Below are 23253 nucleotides of genomic sequence, written 5' to 3'. Positions count from 1 at the left end.
TTAAAAATGTTTCAAACTGGGTCAGTCCTATCTGCTTTGTCTATTTCACCAGCCTGAGGAAAAAAAATCTGTCTTCATAGTGTGAGTTAGTTTATTTCAAACATGCTTAACAAATATACAATGAGGAACATACTGTACACTAATATGATTTCACTTTGTACAGGGCAATTGTAGAGAGAGTAGGAAAAGCAAATCTTACTTAATCCTACATTTAATATCTTTAATGTTTACACAATATCATAATAGACAGATTAGTAAATAACACTAGTGATGAATAAATGAATGCATTAATGTTCAGCATCATGAGTATTACATAAATAAATAAATGAATGTAGGAGTTTGTGCTAACAGCCAGAAAAATATAATGATAAGATACTAGATCACACTACTGTACTATATATATAATCACATAATTGATTAAATTAAATTAAACTATGTTTTGTGTCGGTAGCCTCAAACCTGTACAGTATATACAGCTGACTACTGTTAAAATGAAAAATTAATGATTTAGTCTTAATGGGCCTATTGTATTGCTCATCAGTGTAGTATAAACGGTTATTAATATTGGAAAAATAAATGAGTGTCTAGTCCAGGGGTGGGCAAACTACGGCCCGGGGGCCACATGCGGCCCACCAAGCGTTTGAATCCGGCCCGCCAGTTACTTTCAGAGTATTTCAACTTTTAACATGATGTCTTATTCAGTAAAAAAAAAAAAAAAGTAAAATTACATTTTGTCGTTTGAGGGAAATGAGAACATATAGCTGATAGTATGACACTTTTACAAATTTCCCCACTGAGGGACGAATAAAGGCATATCTTAATCATATAAAATAAAATTAGAGTGTAAAATAGTGTGTGTGTGTTAAATATATGTTCTGGCCCCCCGCACAATTTTGTTAACTCAACGCGGCCCATGAGTCAAAAAGTTTGCCCACCCCTGGTCTAGTCGTTTATGAAGTCCCAGTTTCTCTTGTACAGCAATCCTTTGGATTGTGGCGTCCATGTCCTTAAATGTAGATAGAGTTACATTACACGGCATTGGGGTGTCCAAATTTGCGGCTTGGCGTTTTTTTTTTTTTATTGACCAGCAATCTCAGACTTCCCGGTACCAGACCACCAGATCTCTTCCAGTTCCAATGGAAGGACACCAAGGCATTTCCAGACCAGTTGTGAGACATAAACCTTCCAGCATGTCCTAGATCTGTCCCGGGGCCTTCTCCCAACTGGGCATTCCCGGAACACTTCACCGGGGAGGCATCCGAATCAACCAATTAGAGGACTGAAAAATGCTGATGTTACTGTGGGCCTGCTAGCTGGCCTTGTGACATGAATGTGAAGTCTCAGTGGATAAGGAAACCGCCCCATTGCTAATTGTGTGTATGTGACATGGACCAGTACTCCTGGTTATGGAGGAACTGGGAAGATTAGACTGATGTAGCGACGGAACAAATACTAGAATTGAAGTTATTAATGGAGGTTTTTCAGTGTTTCCAATAGTGTTAAGGCTAGCAGGCTGCACTCCACTCTAATTATTCATTCATTCATTTTCTACCGCTTATCCTCACGATGGTCGCAGGGGGTGCTGGAGCCTATCCCAGCTGCCTTCGATCGAGAGGCGGGGTACACCCTGGACTGGTGGCCAGCCAATCACAGGGCACATATAGACAAACAACCATTCACACTCACATTCACATTCACAATTTGGAGTGGCTAATTAACCTAGCATGTTTTTGGAATGTGGGAGGAAACCCATGCATGCACGGGGAGAACATGCAAACTCCACACAGAGATGCCCAAGGGTGGAATTGAACCCTGGTCTCCTAACTGTGAGGTCTACGTCTAAACACTCGACCACCGTGCAGCCCCACAGTAATTATATCCCTGTCATTTTCTGCTTTCCATGTAAATGTCTAATATTGAGGTCATTGTGGTAATATAATCACATGCCTGTTGAATGTAAAGCAGGGGTCTCAAACTCAATTTACCTGGGGGCCACTGGAGCTAGGGTCTGGGCAAGGCTGGGCCGCATCAGGTTTTCCAAAAAAAAAAACAAAAACGCATTTATTAAAAACAGAAAAATATACAAACTTTTTCAGTGCTTTGGTTCCAATTTTCTACAATAAAAGCTCTGATAAAACATTCCACTGTTCTCAAATATCTTACTTTTTATTTTTCTGCACAAAATAAGATGAAAAATAAATAAACAAATCAAGAATAAAGAAAATCAATCAGTAATAAATAAATATAATAATAATAATAAAAGGGCAAATAATAAAAACTTAAGAAACCACATATAGTTGGTGGGTAGACAAATGATTTTTTTCAGATTAAAATGAACAAAGCATTATTAGAGCCCTGTAGACATGACAAAACACGACTATAGTCACATTTATACTCTTTTTATTTACAACATATTGCGCAACTGCAGGGTCTTGAGACACATGCTAACTCGCAAACTAGAGAGCTAGCGACCTAAACGGTAGCTTTCAAGTTATTTCCTTTAAACTTAAATAACCAAAAACTTACCACTTCCACACGGATAGGGAGGATAACTATTAACAGTTATTTAACCTTTAACATGAACATTAATCAAACGTAATAATTTTTTTCTGGGTACATGATACCATACAGCATCCATATCAAACTTGCACGGGGTGCACTAACATTAAACTTTCATATCAAGGCGGGGGCCTCAAAGTAGCGTTCTGCAGGCCACATTTGGCCCGTGTGCCGCATGTTTGAGACCACGGATGTAAAGTTTTCCCAATATAAAGACAAATGTCTAAATAATTAGATGATCATTTCAATAATGTCCATTAGTGACATCAGTAAAGGACATTTTTATCCTTGCCAACTCAAAGTAAAACCGGGTACTGCTGGGAAACTGTAGTAGAACCTGTATTACAGTATCTGATGTCATACATTTTCCCAAAGATTGTGACACAGTGATGCTGTATCGGAGCTATTTAACGGATGTGTCTGTTCCAGCACCGCAGCAACAAGCAGGAAGGCTGTGGCTCAAGGGTTGCAGGTCAATAATTTCCCCACAGTGACGCGCATGTGAAATAATCCCGTAACGGAGCCGAAGAGCACGACTCGTTCTCCTTCTTCATCTACTCCCCCTGTCTGTCCATGCTCCACTCTAATTTTTTGTGTCTGTAGCATCTGCTCGTACTCACTGGTGTCGGAGCGGGGGCGGGGGCTCCTGTGACACTACACTGTGTGTTTGTGTGTTATGAAAGACAAACAAGAGTGTGGGTGTTTGCCTATTTTACTGTACGTTAATCATTAGAAATGTGGACATGAATATACGCACATTAAATGAGACTTGAGTGCAAAATATGAGCAAAAAAAGGAGAAAAATGGGGGTGGGGGGTGGGGGGGCTGCCACACCCGGCCTTCTTGCTTCCTTCTCCTACCTTCATCCTTTCCTCTCCATCTCTCTCTCTCTTTCTCTCACACACACGCAAACTCACTCCTCCTCCTCTGCTCTCCAAGTCTATCTGCTAGTGTTTCCATGAGAACAGAGCGCTGGGTATGAGGGGGGGTGGGGGTGGGTGGGTAGGAATGATGGTGCGGGTGACGTGTCCTAAGAGTGCTGTGTGCGTATGTATGCATGCATGCATGCATCCATGCATCCATGCATGCATGCATGCACCATCATCACTGCTGGCTTTCACACTTTTCTACTGGCAAGTGGAAACAGGAAACATACTTTGGTTTTGCTTTGGCAATTTGGATGTTGAGCTCTTTATGATGTTCACGATGCTGATCTCGTGATGTTCACAATGCTGATTTCATGATGTTCACGATGCTGATTTCATGATGTTCACGATGCTGATTTCATGATATTCACGATGCTGATTTCATGATTTTCATGATGTTCTTGATGCTGATCGCAGATCCAAAGTACATAACATAGGCTGGCAAGAAAAAAAGACACAATCAATAATTATAATTTGAGTTATAGTTATGAAGCGAGGACTTGCAATAGAAAATATTAAAAAAAAGGAAGGCCTTGGGTGGGGTCGATATATAATATATATATAAATATAAATATATATAAAGGAGTGCTGATTTAAAGTAGTTGGTGGGGGGATCATCTTTATGAGTGGGGGGGGGGATACGGTGAAGTCGGGAGAGGGATGAAGGGTGGGGTTGTTAAAGGGCGGGCTATAGGCATTGTCAGGGATGGAGTAAAGAGAGCGAGAGAGAGAGAGAGGGGCGAGCGAGAGAGAGAGAGAGAGAGAGAGATAGGTGCAACCAGGCAGACTGACTGGGAGAGAGCGTGTGTGTGCAGACTGGGATGAGTAAATGCACTGGGCAGCATAGCTGTTGATACAGCCAAAAAGAGAGAGAGAGAGAGAGAGTGAGTGTGTGTGTGCAGGAAAGCGAGCGAGAGAGCGAGAGAGAGAGTGGAGAAGAGAAAAGGAAAAAAGGGGAAAGAAAGAAGCAGAGAAGAAAAAGGGAGGATACTACGACAACAACTATGCTGTGCTGCATAAGAAGAACCAAACCGGTAAACTGCTTATCTTTGCTTTTTTTTTTTTTACTTCAGCTTGATCATGTGACAAAATGCTGTATCTCAACTTTGAACTTTATGAGTGTTGCTTTGCAGTCATTAAGGGGCAAACATTAAGAAAGAATCTTGGGGTCATTTTTGCTTTGACTTGGGGGGGGGGGGGTCCTGGTTTGTCTCTCCACAGACACGCCTTGTTGATGTGATTACCTTGCATGAATGGATGCTGCCTTCAATGCCTCTCAGACCTCACACTGTATTTGCAGCCTCAAGACTGTAACTTGATCCGAAGCCGCCGGGCATTCCCTGGTATTGATCATGCACTTATAAAAAGTGAAATATTATTGAAAGACACTTGATTGCTCGTTTATTCTGAAACACCCATTCACAAGGGGGACCTTCGTTAAAACTCAACGCACCGTTAATTGCAGCAAACTTTCACTGCTGCCTCCACAGTGGGGTTCGATCACTTTCTATTGTCTTGAGCAAAAATGTGGAGTAACGCAAGAAAGTATATTTTCCACAGTGAGGAGGAGAAGAAAAAAAAAAAGGGTGGGGTGCAGAGTGAGTGAGCACCACCACCATCATGTCAGCGGCCTCGGGGGATTACAATGGGAATAAATGACTCTAAATAGATTAGCATAGCCCTCCAGCTTTATGAGTGGGTACTGCCAAGAGACGATACAATGAAGTGTGCACTCATTTAAAAGGGTGTGAAAGAGTGCTGTTGGGTAGTTTGCATGGAAGCGGTCGGGTTCGAATAGTGCATTATAGGGATGCACTATTCTAGGCCAAATTATAGTGATTTTTAAAAATTATTATTATTAATTGAGCCATTTTACTGCTGCCATCCTAAATGAGATGTGATTTTGATCTGATTCCTGACATGTTAGATTTAGATGCTACTTGATTGCTTCGTTAATTTCTGTATGAGTCATATTAACTATGGCAGACAAGATTGGAATCAAGTGACAGTAAAAGTAGAAGACAGTGATGGACATTTTCAGTGGGGCGAGTGGGGAGAGGTGCAGCAGGTAAAATTGTGCTTTAAATGATCCTTCATGTATGTGGGGGGAAGGTAGTGAGCGTGCAAGAAGGCAGGAAAGGAAATGAAGGTAGACGCTAGCAGAACGATGGATGATGGAGGTGTGGAAGAAGGGGCGGAAACGTGGATAGAGAGAGAAAAAAAAAATGCCGGCACGCTGCACACTGCGGCCATGTGGGTGAGGCACCGGCTTCTTAGCCAGCTTTCCCCCACAGAAGGCTGCTTCAAGCATGAGTGCCGCCAAATATCCATCTGGGATTTGAACACTTAGAGTATCTTCCGACACTGCTTTGATGGACAGGTCGTACGGGGAGTGGCTGCAAGGTTTATCTTTTGTCTTTGACTAAATTTAACCTATTTGGGTTGCAAAAAGCAGGATTAGGTTCCTGCATCGAGCTAAAGTCTGTATTACTCCATTTCCACGTTTCCACTAAAAGCCACCCAAGAAGCAGAACCTTTATCAAATCCAATATAATAGCTTCTCTTCAGCTCCGCCCCGGCCACCATTTTTTTGTGTTAATCCCGCCTGAACATACCTGCCTGTCATGTCTGCCTCCGCTTTCAATACGAGCCGGAATCCCAACTCATAAATGATACTTATCTTTTCTTTAAATAGCACTTCCACACATTTCTTACATCCTCCACTGGTCCACCATATCATGTCCAAAGCAGCTCTTTTCCTCCTGTTATTCTCCTCCCCCACTTCCAGCTCCTCTTCCCTCGCCCCTGCGTCTGATCAGTGGCGATTGCAGAGCCTTTGTTCAGACTGAGAGTCTATGTAATTGAATTAAAGGCTTTTTCAGAGGATGTAATAACGCCAGCATATGGCTGTGTCTCCGCGTCCAAAAGGAAGCTGTGCATCCTGCAATATCACTCATTGATTGACAGCAGAAAGCAAGGGGAACGTGAAGGTGTCGACTTAAGAGGGCCGTGGCCGTCGGTATCGCCGACGCCACCTGAGCTGCTCTCAACTCATCTGCAGGAGATAGCTGACTAAAAGGGTGTGGTGCTCCGCTGAGTCTGCCTGGGTGAGCGAGCGAGACAGGGGGAGGAGAGAGAGAAAAAGAGAGAGAGAGAGAGAATGGGAGGATGGCTGAAGACGGCATGGAGGAGATATTCACCGTTGGTCTGTGCTGCTGCGTGTCTGGACCGCTTTTACATCAGCTTAGCTTACATAATATGACCCATCCTTTTTGCTTTGTACCATGACAAAATGCAGAAACTGAATTAATTTAGATTAATTGATAAATTAATTAATTGTCTCACTCGGAATCAAATTCAGCAATCCTCTCTCTTTTTGTAATTTTTGTAATAAGTGCTTGTGCGGGAGTTCAACCATCACTCAGCCCAACACTCAACTGTCGTCCACCCCCTACCGCCCCCCTTACACGCTTCCTGAAACAAGTCCCCAGTGGCCCCGGCAATGAGGCAATGAGAAGGTGGCGGATTGATACCACGTCCCCGTTGGGGGATGGTGCATGTATGTATGTGTACGTATGTACAGGCGTTGTGTGCACACTTATAGATCAATCGCTACGGGCCGTCGACTCTTGGGTGTGGTTCTCACCACAGCTGGTACCCACCCAAGGGCTAGAGGCGGACATGGAGGGCGCAACAGACTGCAGATGTAACGGACACATCCAGCGGTCAGATAATGGACTGAAGACACTCTGAGTCCCATCAATCATCAGAATCTAAACGGGAGACTGGCAGTTCATTTAATAATCCAAAATGATAACTCTTCTATTACATATCGGTACCATCATACCTTATTCCTGGAGACGCACACCGAGTTTGAAATTATTATAATGCATAAAACCACAGGCCAATTCATATTATTCCTTTGATGAATCAGAAAATGCAAATATATTATCTTAATATGAAGCCATGAGTGTAAATTAGTAGTGTTTTTTTTATTGTAGCTCGAAGGGAGTGGTCTTCCTGTACCGTTGGGAAGTGCAGTTTGAGATTTGTGAATGAAAAAGCGTGCCGCACTGATACAGAGGTGGGGGTGGGGGGGGGTGCCTGCAGGAAGGTACGTGACCGGGGTTCAATTAACAGTCACAGTCGTCAGGATGCAGATTTGCAGTTTAGATGGCGTAAAGAGAGACCACACAACTACATCCCTTTGGGAACTAGAAGAGTTTATGATTATATATTCAATGTACCCCAAGCCATAAGGCTAATCGTTTTAGCTTCTATGTTGTATAATTTATCATAGGTTTCTCACTAAATCAAAGCATGCTCGCATTAAATCATTAAAGTCCATAAAAACATTTTTTTGTACGTGGAGATAATTTTTTGTACATGATCATCCATGATCAATAATGCAAACGATGATGCCGCAAACGCCTCAAACCAGGACAATGATCTTCCCCTTCATCCTCATAAACTCATGAGATCACCGCTGGCACGTTATTACATTTGCACTCACACACCCTAATCTCTAAAGTAGCTGAGCACCCCCCCCCCCCCCCCCCCCTCCGTTCCAATAATGATGTCATACCTCCATATTCAGACACCCTCATCCGTTGCTGTCTTGTTCTCTCCATGGCTGATTCATTGTACGCGGCCGGTAAGTCATTCTATTTAGACTTAAGTGCTTGGCTCAAATTCTGCCAATTGTAAGCACCAATGAGATCATATGTAATAAAAGGCCCAATAAGTCACCAGAGACTGCGTATTACACACAGGGTATGCGCATGCTTTGCAGTAATACTCCTAATTTGCTATCGTTTATAATAATTTATAATAAATAAATATAATCAGAAATCACTCCACACTCTTTATTGCTCTCTGGTTCTACCATATCTCACTTATTGTGTGGAAATATGGGCTAATAACTATAAAAGCAATCTCCACTCGCTAAATGTGCTGCAAAAAAGGCTAGTAAGGATAATTCATAATGCCGCCCACTAGAGGAGAAATATGATTTCAGGGTTTCAAGTACATTTGAAACACTTCTATGCTAGGACTACGTTATGCTAGCCGTAGCATTTCAGTATGTGGAATCAAACTATGGAATGGATTGAGTAAGGAAATCAAACAATGCACAACGATGAGCCAATTCAAGAAACAATACAAGCAGTTGATGTTTGCTAAATACAAGGATGAAGAGTCTTGAACCAGTCATGATGTGCTATATATATCACTATATTGACACTTACTATGGTACCCATTATGGCATTGGATGTTCATATCACCTCCTACTTTGGTACGGGACAAAAAAATAAAAAATAAAAAAATGTTTAAAAACTAAAAAAAAATTAATACAAATTTATAAAATAAATTAATAAATAAAATAAATTTGCTAAATACAAGGATGAAGAGTCTTGAACCAGTCATGATGTGCTATCACTATATTGACACTTACTATGGTACCCATTATGGCATTGGATGCTCATATCACCGAGTACTTCAACAAAAAATTACAAAATTAAAAAATTAAAAAAACAACAACCTTAAACTGTATTATGGAAAGCAGGAAGTGAACAAATGTAACAGTTCCTGATTGTAAAAGTACCAGATGGAGGGGTAGGATTTAATAAGCTTTGCTTCTTCCTACTCCTTTTGGACATGTGGAACTGGGAACTGATTATGGGATGCACTCAATTGTAATCTCCTGCATGTTCAAATGAAATAAAACCATTACCATTACTGTTACCATGTTTGGTGTTTTAGTTCCACATTGCAAAGCAAGTGTTGGACTTTAAAACACCCATCATTATATTTAAGGTGTTTTGTACAACCATAGAGTATTATATATCAAGGCACTATATGTCACGAAATTGCTTGCGATGGTATAGTATATTAATAAAGTGAAGGAAATGGCCAGATTTATAGCGTCTGAACCCTCAGGCTTAATGTGAATAAAGCTGCACAGCTGCACCTTGGCTTCACTGGTGCAATATTGAGCTGACACAGTGACCCTGAAGATGACATGCTGGTGTCGGCCCTGCAGCTCCTAAATCATGTCGCTCGGATGTGACACCACACAGAGGCAGTTGTCTGACAAAGTCTACATCGCCACTGAATCACCAAAGCGAACTGATGCATTCAGACGTTGTAATCTCTTGTTCATAGTCACTGACTTAAACAAGACTCATGAAACTGATACAATGGAATTTTTTTAGCATAATTTATTTGTTCCAAAAGGGCGGTGTCTAACTAAGAAATGTTTTTATTTCCATTCCAGAAAGCCAAAAATATTAAGGCGATGCATGTTTTATAGTTTTACAACTATAGTTATGGTAAAGGGATAAATGAACATTTGCTTTCATTGAAGACGTAACTGTCCCCGACTGTCCTCGAAGACACAATGTAGCAACAAGACAGCACACCTTCTTGTTTTGCCATGACTTATTTCTTGAATTCAGTATTGTTTCTCACTTAAATTGTTTCACAAAATGAAGACAAAGAAAGTTACAAGTGCCAGAATTTCGATAAAGAAGGCAAGAAACATTATTAAATTGTGTTTCTCACAATTATGTGACAATTTGTGTCAAATTCAAGAAATAACTCACGACAAAACTAGAAAATGGTCTTGGTGTGGTGTAGTTTTACAACTATAGTTTTATGTATAAAGGGATAAATGAACATTTAAGTTCACTTTTGCTTTAATTGAAGACGTGACTGTCCCTGAAGACACAATGTAGCAGCGAGACAGCACACCTTCTTGTTTTGCCATGACTTATTTTTTGAATTCAGTATTGTTTCTCACCTAAATACTGTAACCCGAAATTAAGACAAAGAAAGTTACAAGCGGCATCATTTCGATAAAGAAGGCGAGAAACATTATTAAATTGTGTTTCTCGCAATTTGTGACAATTTGTGTCAAATTCAAGAAATAACTCACGACAAAACTAGAAAATGGTCTTGGTGTGGTGTAGTTTTACAACTATAGTTTTATGTATAAAGGGATAAATGAACATTTAAGTTTGCTTTTGCTTTCATTGAAGACGTGACTGTCCCCGAAGACATAATGTAGCAGCGAGACGGCACACCTTCTTGTTTTGCCATGACTTATTACTTGAGTTCAGTATTGTTTCTCACTTAAATTGTTTCTCAAAATGAAGACAAAGAAAGTTACAAGCGCCATCATTTTGATAAAGAAGGCGAGAAACATTATTAAATTGTGTTTCTCGCAATTAGGTGACAATTTGTGTGAAATTCAAGAAATAACTCACGACAAAACTAGAAAATGGTCTTGGTGTGGTGTAGTTTTACAACAATAGTTTTATGTATAAAGAGATAAATGAACATTTAAGATCGCTTTTGCTTTCATTTAAGACGTGACTGTCCCCGAAGACACAATGTAGCAGCGAGACGGCACACCTTCTTGTTTTGCCATGACTTATTTCTTGAATTCAGTATTGTTTCTCACTTAAATTGTTTCTCAAAATGACGACAAAAAAAGTTACAAGCGCCAGATTTTCGAAGGCAAGAAACATTATTAAATTGTGTTTCTCACAATTGTGACAATTTGTGTCAAATTCAAGAAATACCTCACGACAAAACTAGAAAATGGTCTTGGTGTGGTGTATTTGGGTCTTCTTTGACGGGGAAAACCTTAAATATTCATTTACCTTGTAATTTATATGCATTTAGAATAGCTTTATACATGAATCTATAATTGTAAAACTATAAAAAAAAGACAGAAACTGTAAAAAAAAAAAATGAAATAAAGACATTGCACTATGACCCTACCTTGCACACAAGCCCTACTTAGCCAAGCACACTGCTTTTTATCTGTGCTTTTTTATCGGCTGGTGAGGGGTCAGGTACACTGCCATTCACGCTAGTCTCTCATTGCACCAACCAGGCACACTGCGCTGTGATGAGTTAGCACTCTGGTTGTCACGGTAACCTTTGATAGTTGGGAGGGGAATGGTCGTGAATGCTGAAGAGATCGAAGCAGGCGGCTGGTGAGAGGGAGCCTCTGTGCAAAGACTCGTTATTTCGGAGAATAACTTCAATATTGGATGTTGTAGTAGACGGTGAGGTTTATTTTTTTGGACCGTGCAACAAATTATGGAAGCAATCAACCCCCCCCCCCCCCACCCCCTCGGGGACATGTGTCCTTCCATGTTTTGTCACCGTTCACAATGGCAATAAATATCCTCTCCATGGCCCATGAAATTGTCACATCTGCCGCTCACGCCTGACAAATCATTGCTAACAGTCGGACTTAATCCAAAGAAAATAACAACAACCACAAAAATAAATTGATTTTGCACCTTTATCATGAATGCTTATTGATTTGCATGTCAATTTGTTTGCTTCATGTTGCGTATTCACATTTATTTAAAGTGTTCCAATAATATTTTTTCTTGATTTCTTTGCTCATTTATTTTGAATGTACTGAATCATTTTCAGTGTTCATCATTCTTTTCTTTATTTGATTTGATTTCTTTTCATTAGATTTAAATGAGTCATAACACAACCCACTATTTGACGGACAGCTTTGGATCCACTTTCCAAAGGTAATACAACGGACCATTTCTAATAACTTCTTGTATGCTGTCCTGTTCCTCATCCCTTCTTACATAGTATTTCACTAAAGTACTCCTGGAACCATTAGCCAGTACTTCTAGATTAGACTTAGAGCAGAAACATAAGCCAGTACTAGTTCACTGACCCTGTCCACACCTCTCTAACCCTTCCATTCTATCCATTATTTAATTATTAGTAATCAATCTGTGCTTCATTCGATATTTAATGTACTTCCATTCTTGGCAACCAGGTGGAGAAAAATGAGGAGGCGGATCAGAAGATTGAGCAGGATGGCACCACCAACAAACCGGAAGACAAGGCCCACAAGGCTGCCACCAAAATACAGGCCAGCTTCCGTGGACACATAACTCGGAAAAAGATGAAAGATGGAGAGGAAGAGAAGGATGGAGATACTCCTGCTGCTACAGACGAAGCAACAGAGGGCGGAGAAGAAGTGAAGAAAACGGCAGGGTCCCCGCTTAAGGAGGAGAATGCTGCAGAAGAGGAGGGGAAAAAGGAGGAGGAAACGAGCCAAGCCAAAAGCCCGGTGGCGGAAAAGCCTGCTAACTCGCCGGCAGCTGCCGCTCCGTCTCCTGCAGGAGCAGCGACGTCTCCTGTAGCGGCGGCACCTGCTGCTGTCTCCCCTACGGCGCCTTCCGAGGCCCCCAAAGAGGAGTCAAAGGCCGAAGAAAAAGCTGAAGAGAAGCCCAAAGAGGTGGAAGCGGCCAAGAGTCCCACCACAGCTACATCCGAGGAAAAGGTGGAGGAGAAGGGTGAGGAGAAGAAGGAGGAGGCCAGACAAGCCGATGTGCCTGCCGCTGTCAGTCCGACGGCTGACAAGGAGGAGCCTGACCAAACAAAAGATAAAGGTATGGACGCTTGGAACAGTAATATTCATGTATTTTCCGGACTATAAGTCGCACTTTTTTTCATAGGTTGGCTATTCCTGCCACTTATACTCCAGAGCGACTTATAAATGTTTATGTTGCATAAACACTGGACAACTTTTCTGTTCATGTTTATGCATATTACAAATATACAACATAAGGTGGCCAGAAATATTTCAGTATTGAACAAAGCAAAATTTGTTCTCAATCAGAAATCACTCCACACTCTTTATTGCTCTCTGGTTCTACCATATCTTACTTATTGTGTGGAAATATGGAATCAAACTATGGAATGGATTGAGTAAGGAAATCAAACAATGCACAACGATGAGCCAATTCAAGAAACAATACAAGCAGTTGATGTTTGCTAAATACAAGGATGAAGAGTCTTGAACCAGTCATGATGTGCTATTTATATCACTATATTGACACTTACTATGGTACCCATTATGGCATTGGATGCTCATATCACCTCCTACTTTGGTACGGGACAAAACATAAAAAAATTTAAAAAATGTTTAAAAACTAAAAAAAAATTAATAAAACTTAATAAAATTAATGAATAAATAAAATAAATTTGCTAAATACAAGGATGACGAGTCTTGAACCAGTCATGATGTGCTATATATATCACTATATTGACACTTACTATGGTACCCATTATGGCATTGGATGCTCATATCACCTCCTACTTTGGTATGGGACAAAAAATAAAAAAATAATAAAAAATGTTTAAAAACTAAAAAAAAATTAATAAAACTTAATAAAATTAATGAATAAATAAAATAAATTTGCTAAATACAAGGATGAAGAGTCTTGAACCAGTCATGATGTGCTATATATATCACTATATTGACACTTACTATGGTACCCATTATGGCATTGGATGCTCATATCACCTCATACTTCGGTACGATGTACATTCATTCATCTTCTACCGCTTTTTTCCTCACGAGGGTGTACGAGGTACATTATTAAAAAACAAAAAACATCTTAATCCATATTATGGAAAGCAGGAAGTGAACAAATGTGGAACTGGGAACTGATTATGGGATGCACTCAATTGGAATCTGATGCATGTTCAAATGAAATAAAACCATTACCATTTTTTGTGTAGCTGAATAAGCATTGTGTTAGCATATCTTACACCTATTCAGGCTGTTCTAAAATTACCCGAAAAAAATGCGACTTATACTCCTGTGCGACTTATGTATGCCTTTTTCTACCTAATAATGCATTTTTGGCCTTGTGCGACTTATACTACTTATAATGAAAAAAAAACAAACTTATAATACTCCAGAGCGACTAATAGTCCAGAAAATACAATAAGTCCACAGACAAAAATGATCCTTGACATTTCACAATCAAGAAGTCCAATAAACAAGAATTGATGGGCTTTCCTATAGCGGACTTGGCAAGCGCCACAGGAAATAGCAATGTGCCATGACTTAAAGATTTAAAGCCGTTTGGCAGGCCTCCACCCGCCGTTCTCTGTTTAACACAGACATCACAGCCGTGTAGTAGATTACACAGCCGGCATCTCATCCTGCAAGATGTAAACGCCACACAGATAAGGAACAGAATGGGATAGACTTTTTTTTTTTTTGTCATGAAGGACCACATCACATAAGATTTAAAACACAAAAATACAGTCGTCCCTTGCATGAAATAAATTATCGCTATTTTGGTATTGAATTTAAGCACATTTTATGTGTCCTTGACCTGCTGGGATAGGCTCCGGCATACCCCCCCGCATCCCTAATAAGGATAAGCGGCATAGAAAATACTTGGACGTGATATGTAGTATTCTACACTTGTCACTAGGTGTCGCTGATGTTACTGTAGCGACCGTTGTATTGTGTAGCGCTACGCTGAGTGTGGGCTACTGACAACATTGACATAATCCATGCTAGATTACAGCTAACCTTTAGGAAATAAGTCCATAGAAGAAGACAACCAGGAAGTGATGAGACGTGCAGTGATGAACTAGATGTTGGTGAGAAAACTGGTGAAAAATTGGTGAACTCTCTCAATGCTATGTTTATTTGTGTCTAATAGGTCTTATTTTCCATTATTATATCTACTATATAGGCAATATGGGAGTAAATGTGACTATAGGGGTGCTACGTCATGTCTAGAGGGCTCTAATAATGTTAAAAAAAACTTTTAAAAAGGTCATACAAAGGTTTTTTATGCTCTCACTACAAAAAAATCAATTAGTAAAATGGAAAAAAATATACATAAATGTACATACATACATAAATACATACACATACGCACTCTCATTTGAATAGACAGAAAAACAGGTCTTATTTTCCATTATTATATCTACTATATAGGTAATATGGGAGTAAATGTGACTATAGGGGTGCTACGTTATGTCTAGAGGGCTCTAATAATGTTAAAAAAACATTTTTAAAAGGTCATACAATTAGTAAAAAATAAAAATATACATAAATGTACATACATACATAAATACATACACATATTGCACTCTCGTTTGAATAGACAGAAAAACAGCGACATCTCCCTGCCTTATGTGTAATACAGAGAGGTGACTGGTTGATGCATTCCCAGAACAGATATTTGTTGTCCAAGGATTTCCCAATGTGGGTCAGACAGGTACAGTGAATGGAGCATGCTCAGTCTTGGAATAGGTGGGGGTGTGAGTGGGAAACACACACACACACACACACACCCACACACACACATTTACAGACACAGACCAACACTAACGGAGCTGCACCAAATCTAGGTCATGGAGCAGCACTGTCTCTGCGTTGTCATAGTTACCACCTCCATGGGAAAGCTGGCCTGCGTAGAGCGGAGCGCGGATAACAGGTGTTTGGATTCAAATGAATGATTAATGATCCTTACCGGTCACGATCCACACCGGGGACGTCTGTCAAACAGTAAGAACTGTTGGCACCGATCTGCTTGATTAACATACTTGAACATATGGAAAATAATTTGGATAACTTTTGTTCGAGTTGGATTATTTTGTACATCTAAGTGTAATTTTGTTGCGTAAGAGTACAAACTGCATTGTTAAAAATACAATGATACCAATGATAGCACTGCAGAAAATGCCAAGATTAAAGTTCCACAACAAGGTATCGTACAATACTCATGCCAATCTAGATGTTGTACTTTATGTTGTGACAAAGTGTTTGAGATTGAGAAAATGTAAAATAGAATTTGATGTATTTTGCGGAACAGTGAAAATCTATACTATGCTTCTGTTAGCACATACATTAACCAAAAGATAGTGGTTTCAGGACAGAGCTTTGCGGCACCCCATTAGCATCTATTACATATAGTCGGCATAATAACAGAAAAATAGCAATTTCAGACATCAAGTCATCATGTGTGTTGTTGTAGATGCGTTTTGATGCATTGGGGACAGACAGGAAGTGATGTCAGGGGCTCAGAGTTTTTTTTACCTTGCCGTGGTTTAGGACCGCAACGGCCCATGTTAGGGATTAATGTGCCGGTTTTGTGGTAATTCTAACCTGCAATAAAAGACCGTTGTTTCGGAGATCAACTCTGGTGCTTGTGTGTCTCACAGAACATTATGGTAAACTTATTGACACCTAGTGACCAATGTAGAGAACTACATATGATCACAACTTCTTTAAATACTTCTTATGAATGTCTTGTATTTTATGCGTAAAATGCTTGATTTATGCAAAATTTGCTTCGTACTTAGTGGTACCAGTACTGTACAATATTTGTCTCAGTTCTCATTTAGGTTTATTTTTTGTTTGAGCAATTACAAATATTTAGATCAGGGGTCTCAAACTCGCGGCCGCGGGCCAAATGCGGCCCGCGAGACGCTTGTTTGAGGCCCCCCACCTTGATACCAAAAGTTTAATGTTAAAATGACAGCTTAAAGCCGTGTGCACACCGGACACAATTAACATGATTTTGCCCCACCCATACTGTTACCCTACCCTGTTAGCCCGCCCTGTTTTGCTTTGGATTAGCAATGAAGCTAAAGGCTTATGACGCCGGGTACAAATAAATGCAGGAAATGATTTGGAATAAAACGGAAAATACACGTCACAACGTTAAAGTTACAACGCTGCTCCCAGATGGAACTGAGTACGATGCTAACTTGCTAATTGGCAAAAATTATTAAGTTTCATTCATGTTCATGTTAAAGGTTAAATAACTGTTAATACTGTACATTTCAATCTGAAAAAAAAAATTCTCTACCAACTGTATGTGGTTTCTTATGTTTTTCTCATTTGCTGTTTTATTATTATTTTACTTATTTATTACTGATTGATTGATTTATTGTCTTTATTCTTAATTTGTTCATTTTTTTATCTTATTTTTTGTGTATAGAAAAATACAAATTAAAATATTTGAGAACAGTGGAATGTTTTATCAGATATTTTGGTGTGGAAAACCGGAACCAAAGTACTGAAAAAGTGTAGGGTATAGCAGAAGCAAAAGCATTGAAGATAGTTTTTTTTAATTGATTTTTTCCAGTTTTTAATTAATGCGTTTTTTTTTTTTTTGAAAACCTGATGCGGCCCGGCTTGGGCTTCTCATGAAAAATTGTTGAACTCTCTCAATGCTATGTTTATTTGTGTCTAATAGGTCCTATTTTCCATTATTATATCTACTATATAGGTAATATGGGAGTAAATGTGACTATAGGGGTGCTACGTCATGTCTGGAGGGCTCTAATAATGTTCAAAAAAAAATTTTTTAAGGTCATACAAAGGTTTTTTATACCCTCACTACAAAAAATCAATTAGTAAAAAAGAAAAAATATACATAAATGTCCATACATACATAAATACATACACATTTTTCACCCAGAACCTAGCTCCGGTGGCCCCCAGGTAAATTGAGTTTGAGACCCCTGATTTAGATGTTTTGTATTCAGATTACTTAAAAGGCAGTTTTTAAAGTTCATATTTAAATTAGTTTTGTATTTTAGTCCACTTTGTACCATGTGTCTCACCCAAAGTAATCTGGGATAGGCTCCAGCGGTATTGATAATAAATACATACATCATGATGAGGATTTTTACTGGCAGTTTGAAAAATCAAGACCACATTCTGGAAAACAATGATCTCATCTTTTTATTCAGTTGAGTCAAAGTGTCTTTACATTTCAATGTCTCAGACTGCGGCCATTGGCTAATTACGCTTTTACCTGTAAGTTTGCTATGACTCATGATGTCTTGAGTCATATCTACTCATGCATTAATGTATAAGCGCTAACACATGACATCATGATGGGCCCGCTTCCCCTTTGTGCTCATTCTCAGCAAGTGGAGGACACACGTAATGATGTCATCCTTCAATGTCTCTTCTTTCTCAGAATAGAGTGTGCTCTCATTGTAGCGTATGACATCAACAGTATGCTCTGAGGTTGGTTGAATAAGGTTGTTATCAGGTCCTGTCCACACGCGAGTACTACTGAGATGTTTTTTTTTTTTGGCAGATTTGGCAGGTAATTTGTTGCATCCGGATCATTGGGTGAAAACTGGGTGTAATTAATAATAATAATAATAATACATTTTATTTCAAAGTACCTTTCAGGACACCCAAAGTCGCTGTACAGAAGATAAAAAACACCAATATAAAATACAATTGGGTGTAATTGGGTGTAAATTCCAAATTTCTGACCGTTATCTTTGGATAGTGATTGGTGGTCCTCATATGATACGCTAGCATTTTTTTGTGATTGTCACCGTTATCGGAGTTTAGACCTTCATGGTTGTTCGTCAGGTGGACAGCTACAAAAACAATATCACTGTTGCTTATTTAATACAGAAGTCCATTATGCAAATGGAACATTAATGCTGTTTTTTTTATTTTTTTTGTAAGGGCTTTAGCATCAAAATTCGTATTTCCCATGACTTTCATTGTTAGCTTGATCATATTAAAAAAAGTGCAGTTGCCCTTTAAGGATGGAATGGAAGATTAGTGCGCCGTCTGCAGTGATGTCAGCCACCCTTTGGGCTCTGGCTTCCTCTGGTGGACAGAGGCAGCATTGCAATGCTATCAATAAATCCATCTGTTTTCTAAGCCGCTAGTCCTCCAATGATGCTCCAAATGCTTTGCTCAGACGAAATGCATTATGGGAAAACGTTACAATTGGTACTTGTATTGTATATTTCTTAGCTACCTTTAAAAAAAAAGTATTAATAGTTTTTCAACAAAGTAAGGAACTTCAAATTCATGCAGCTTATACGTATGTGTACATATATAGATATATTTTTTCGCTACATTTTGTGGGCGTGGCCATACCCCGGAGTTTACAGTACACTGATTACAATATTTTTTTTCACCAAGTATCAGCTTTTTAGATCACCGCTGGATGTTTTTTTTCCTTCGTATACCATGCGGCCATCACACCGGATCAGATATGACAGATTGGATACTGTCGCTTTAAATAATTCATGGTACCATCAGGAGCACTCTTCTTTTTCATTATTTACAGCCTGTGTGTATATATATAGAATATAGTATGTATAGAGAGATATATATATAAAATTAACGTAGAACAAGTGATATGCAAAGTCTTTCAAGGCCCAAATAGAGTTTTATTGTGAAAAGTCTCAAAAGTCTGTTCCTGCCTGTCCTCCCCTCTTCCCCCAGATGCTGCAGAGGAGTCCAAAGCAGCGGGCGACACCCCAGCAGATGCATCTGCAGAGGCCGCTGAGTCCAAGGATGACTGAGGCCAAATCTACTCTCCTACAAGCAGAATGAAGAAAAACAGAAAAACAAAAATCTAAAAAGGTTACTCTTTGCCTTCCCAGTGCGAAGGCAGTCCGTTTTATTTTTTTTTTTGTTTTTTTTTTTAATTTGTCATTTTTTGTGTGGCAATGATTTTCTCATGTTGGGGGAGTTTCCAGCGTGAAGTTTTTTGGCTCAAGCTAATACTATGATAACGTGGTGATGATGTTGTTGTTGTTGATGATGATTCTGAAATATGATTGTGATGCTGATGAGGAGGAAGATTTGACTTGTACATCTTTTACTATGTATTGTAAAGGATTTGGTCGTGGATTAAAAAAAAAAAAAAAACTCCCAACTGGACATGCACACATTTATAATGCATAGCAAATAAATTCATCTTTGTTTGCTCTGCAATATCCTTTCATTCCATACACGTTGCCAGTAACGTTCTACTTCTACCAGTGCACGCACAAAATAGCTGGTTTTTACAATGCAACTCCACTTTTCATTATGCTACAAGTGTACTGAAAACACCAACATATGATATGATAAGAATGTATCAATAAATGTGTCCCATTTCCAGTTGGAGAGATGTATACTACACATACAAACACAACTTATAGTACAATAACATTACTCTCTTTTACTCCGCTTGACTCATTCAGGCTTTACACCCCTTTTACAAACAGTCTGCACACTTGTTGGCAGAAAAAGGACCTGTCGCCATTGAAGTGACATGATCGTATAATAAACTTTAGAAATCTGCTGTAGTATTTATGTCTCCACAAGACAATTTATATTCAGACAACCAAATATGAGAGCAGTAGCATGAACCATCGAACCGGATGCATGATGGGAACTCTCTCTGAGAGGAACTTTTTTCCGCAATGATGAAAAATTGAAGAGGTGTGGCGGCTTCTTTTTTGATGTCTTTGGTGTTGTTATGACAGTTGATATGATTGGAGTCATTCTCATGCACAGATGTCAAGAAAAAACACACACAAAAAAAAGAGCAATCACAAATGAGCAAACAACAATTACAAAAAAAAAACTTTTCCTATGTTCCAGTGAGTGCAATGTCCAATTTTAACCTATCAAAGAGTTCCAACTTGTGAGGAAAAAAAAAAAGAAAAATGGTTTCAATGTCTGTTTTCAAAATAAAGCAAATGTGCCAATTATCATCAACTGTGTTTTTTGTGTCAAAAGCTGCTGTAGGCTGAAATAATGTGGTGTTGGAGTACTGATATCAAATATTTCATAATTTTGGGAAATGTTATTGATGATTTATCGTCATTTCAGACGCGAGTTTGCCTTGAAAAACGGCAAAATTACCTCTAATGAAATTTAAATGACAAGCGCCCCCTAGTGGTCATAACTATTATTGCAATGGAAGACATCCAAATACCGAACAACAGATTAGTACTGGGAGACATTAACCGGAATCGTTGTAGACTAACCAACCAAAACCAACGGATACACATGATTATGTTATTAATTGATGTACTGTAAGTATAATGCTGTAGTGTTTACATTAATTAGGAAAGATATTTTCATGGTTGTACATTTTTAGGCAGCACAATTATGCCTAGTACGGTTTCTCTCAAACAATTTTCCCGTCAATTATGTTACCAGTATATGTAGATATATAGATATTAGATTTCAGTGTTTTCAATAAAGATGCAGGTTACACAACGTTGAACACGACAATGAAAGGCATTGCTGTCTTCTCGTACTCAAGAAAACCGGAACCAACACCGGAAATACGTCATAAGAACCGGAAGTACATTTTAGCGATCATATTTATTAAATAAAAACTTACATTAAGCATTAATTATTCATCTAAACGACTTGTAATCACTTTTAACAACATATGTATGAACATATGTACCATAAAAAAACAATTACATTATTTATTTAGAAAAATGCCATTACGGCACAATCTCTATTATATGTTTTATGATCTACACCGATTATGTAGGTTCACAGTTTTGGAAAGACTTAGTTAACATCATTAATCTGTTCCAGAAAGTCGGAATCAAACCAAAACAGACTCTAATCAACCCAAAATTTCCATTTCAGACACCTAAAAATGTTACCACAAAGTTGCGCCGGTGGGAGGGACGGAGGCGTTGGTGCGCTGTACTGCGCCACTCATGAAATTTGCAAAGTGTACTGTTCACGCTGTCCTGCGCCACGCCTGGTCTACAAAAATAGAGCCCATTTTTGTCAAAACTTTAGACATGTTAAAATGAACGTTAATGTATTGGAATGTGCAGACAGGCTTATGTTCTGTTAGACTACCGTTTTTGCCTTATTTTGCATAAATTTCCCATTTTCACAAAATACTGTATCTTGGAAAGTATAGCCAATCTACACGTCTGACTTTTTCTTTATTATTGACCTAAACCATGAAAAATTTTACATTATTCCACACAGTTAATCAGTGTGTTTATGGCCATTTTGAATGTTTGCCCCCCCCATCTGAACACCGAAAGTGATGTGGACTGCTTCAAGGTCACGTTGATTCGGACCTTCGAAGGGGAAACTACAGTTTCAAAGTTACTCTTTCAAGCTGAAGCATCCCTTTTTTTCACCTTCACAGTTATATGGTAATCATTATGAAAGCGTATTCATCTTTATGTATGGGGGCCGACAATTTGCTGTGTCATGACACCTCGTGGAGGACCTGCAACATTGACAGGACATTGACAGGACTTTGGCAAAGACCAAAGAGCCTATACGGTCATGTCTGCATGATGATTTTTGCTTGCATCATCTTCAAGATCATAAAAAATCAGAGGACGATGAACAGAAACATTCACTCAGTGAAGGATTTTCCGAGGACAAACGTATGTAACAATACATATCTTCTTTTATTAGCATGTTACATGGTAATAAACACAACAGTTTCATTGAAGATTCTGAAAGAAGTTACGCGACATCGCTAGTCACATTCAAATACATAACACTGATTTATTTTATGAACATATTCTCATTTACCTTTACAGTATTACATACTTTTATTTTTATTTTTTTTGTGAAAATTAAGAAACCTGTTTCCTGATGCTAGAATAAAGTCAACTGAAATAGCGAAAAGTGGGACATGGCTGTGCCTTCATGACTTTGATTGAGTCTTTAAGTAAAAATATTTATAGGTACATTTTCAGATTGAATTTGCTGATTTGCTGATTTTACAACATTCTACCGTAAAAACATTTCATCGTATATACACACAGAGGGAAAAAAAAAAAAAGGAGAGAAGGTTGCCGCACTGCACCCACTTGCCCCTTGGCAATTTCAATTTCACATCCACGCATGGACCGTTTGATTGACCCGAAGCAACTACCCAGTGAACAATGGATGGGTTCCCTCCTGCATGAACACAAGCAGACATCCATGTGGTACGGTTTTAATGGAAATGACTCATGAACTTAATAAAAATGTCTAAACTTTACGTACACATGGGTATTTATACTAGATGTGGTATTTGACCATTGTTCTCTCATACCACCCCACCGCTCAACTCAAGGGAGTACTAGACAGTTTCAGTTGGTTCTGCACAATACAAGCTGTTGATGTTTGCTAAATACAAGGATGAAGAGTCTT

The 23253-nt window shown here is 39.0% G+C and overlaps 1 protein-coding gene across 1 annotated transcript; it reads left to right on the top strand.

Annotated features, from left to right (window-relative positions):
• The first annotated feature begins 4249 nt into the window (after positions 1–4249).
• gap43 (growth associated protein 43) lies at positions 4250–20822 on the top strand. Its single transcript, XM_058080766.1, has 3 exons — positions 4250–4519; positions 12307–12925; positions 19567–20822. Exons 1-3 carry the CDS (start codon positions 4490–4492, stop codon positions 19644–19646), a joined length of 729 nt encoding a protein of 242 aa, XP_057936749.1. The 5' UTR covers positions 4250–4489; the 3' UTR covers positions 19647–20822.
• The last annotated feature ends 2431 nt before the right edge of the window (positions 20823–23253 follow it).

This window comes from Doryrhamphus excisus, chromosome 8, assembly GCF_030265055.1.
Source record: "Doryrhamphus excisus isolate RoL2022-K1 chromosome 8, RoL_Dexc_1.0, whole genome shotgun sequence".
NCBI lineage: Eukaryota > Metazoa > Chordata > Actinopteri > Syngnathiformes > Syngnathidae > Doryrhamphus > Doryrhamphus excisus.
The sequence above is the reverse complement of the archived record's forward strand: the minus strand, read 5'-3'. Positions and strand labels throughout refer to the sequence as shown.

Bases quoted from the DNA above. Each gene is read 5' to 3' on its own strand.
- gap43 (XM_058080766.1), top strand. From the start codon at position 4,490: ATGCTGTGCTGCATAAGAAGAACCAAACCG. The intron at 4,520-12,306 runs GTAAACTGCTTA...CTTGGCAACCAG, and splicing joins GCATAAGAAGAACCAAACCG to GTGGAGAAAAATGAGGAGGC. The intron at 12,926-19,566 runs GTATGGACGCTT...CTCTTCCCCCAG, and splicing joins TGACCAAACAAAAGATAAAG to ATGCTGCAGAGGAGTCCAAA.